The sequence below is a fragment of the Parus major genome, unplaced genomic scaffold (assembly GCF_001522545.3).
Source record: "Parus major isolate Abel unplaced genomic scaffold, Parus_major1.1 Scaffold567, whole genome shotgun sequence".
Classification (NCBI taxonomy): domain Eukaryota; kingdom Metazoa; phylum Chordata; class Aves; order Passeriformes; family Paridae; genus Parus; species Parus major.
In genome coordinates this window covers 1-1,374 of record NW_015379455.1, presented here as the reverse complement: position 1 = coordinate 1,374, position 1,374 = coordinate 1, and the positions used below count along the sequence as shown (strand labels likewise).

Below are 1,374 nucleotides of genomic sequence, written 5' to 3'. Positions count from 1 at the left end.
GTTATTTCCCAACCCCGTTATCCCCCATCCCGACCCCGTTATTCCCCATCCCGACCCCGTTATCCCCCATCCCGACCCCGTTATCCCCCATCCCAACCCCGTTATTCCCCATCCCGACCCCATTATTTCCTGACCCCGTAATCCCCCATCCCGACCCCGTTATCCCCCATCCCAACCCCGTTATTTCCCAATCCCAACCCCGTTATTTCCCAATCCCGTTATCCCCATCCCGACCCCGTTATTTCCCGACCCCGTTATTCCCCATCCCGACCCCGTTATCCCCCATCCCAACCCTGTTATTTCCTGACCCCGTTATTCCCCATCCCGACCCCGTTATTCCCCATTCCGACCCCGTTATTCCCCATCCCAACCCCATTATCCCCATCCCAACCCCATTATTTCCCAATCCCGTTATTCCCCATCCCAACCCTGTTATTTCCCAACCCCATTATTCCCCATCCCGACCCCGCTGTTCCCCCATCCCGACCCCGTTATCCCCATCCCAACCCCCTTATTTCCCAATCCCGTTATTTCCTGACCCCGTTATCCCCCATCCCGACCCCGTTATTTCCCGACCCCGTTATTCCCCATCCTGACCCCGTTATCCCCATCCCAACCCCGTTATCGCCATCCCGACCCCATTATTTCCCCATCCCGACCCCGTTATTCCCCATCCCGACCCCGTTATTCCCCATCCCGACCCCGTTATTTCCCATTCTGACCCCGTTATTCCCCATCCCGACCCCGTTAATTCCCCATCCCAACCTCGTTATTTCCCATCCTGACCCCGCTGTTCCCCCATCCTGACCCCATTATTTCCCAACCCCGTTATTCCCCATCCCGACCCCGTTATTTCCCATTCTGACCCCGTTATCCCCATCCCGACCCCGTTATTTCCCAACCCCGTTATCCCCATCCCAACCCCGCTGTTCCCCCATCCCGACCCCGTTACCCCCATCCCGACCCCGCTGTTCCCCCGGCAGACGCCTGCGGGCTGTCGGACGCGGCGCACGTGGAGACGCTGCAGGAGAAGGCGCAGGTGGCCCTGACGGAGTACGTGCGCTCCCAGTACCCCGCGCAGCCCCAGCGCTTCGGCCGCCTCCTGCTGCGGCTCCCGGCTCTCCGCGCCGTTCCCGCCTCCCTCATCTCCCAGCTCTTCTTCATGCGCCTCGTGGGGAAGACGCCCATCGAGACGCTGATCCGGGACATGCTGCTGTCCGGCAGCACCTTCAACTGGCCCTACGGGGCCGGACAATAGGGATGGACGCTCCGCAGCGGGAATGCCGGATTCGGGATGGGCCGATCCCCGCGGGAATGGGGGCGCGGCCGATGGGGTGGGGAGCGCAGAGAGGAGGGGTTGGCGCCAAAGGTTCG

General features: G+C 61.7%; 1 protein-coding gene across 1 annotated transcript in view; it reads left to right on the top strand.

The window, feature by feature from the left end:
• Window positions 1–1,366, top strand: part of LOC107199310 (nuclear receptor subfamily 2 group F member 6-like) — a 4,568-nt gene extending 3,202 nt beyond the window's left edge. The window contains exon 3 of the mRNA XM_015616639.1: window positions 984–1,366. Coding sequence (XP_015472125.1) covers window positions 984–1,258 — 275 coding nt within the window. The 3' untranslated portion in view covers window positions 1,259–1,366. The remainder of the gene's footprint in view (window positions 1–983) is intronic.
• The last annotated feature ends 8 nt before the right edge of the window (window positions 1,367–1,374 follow it).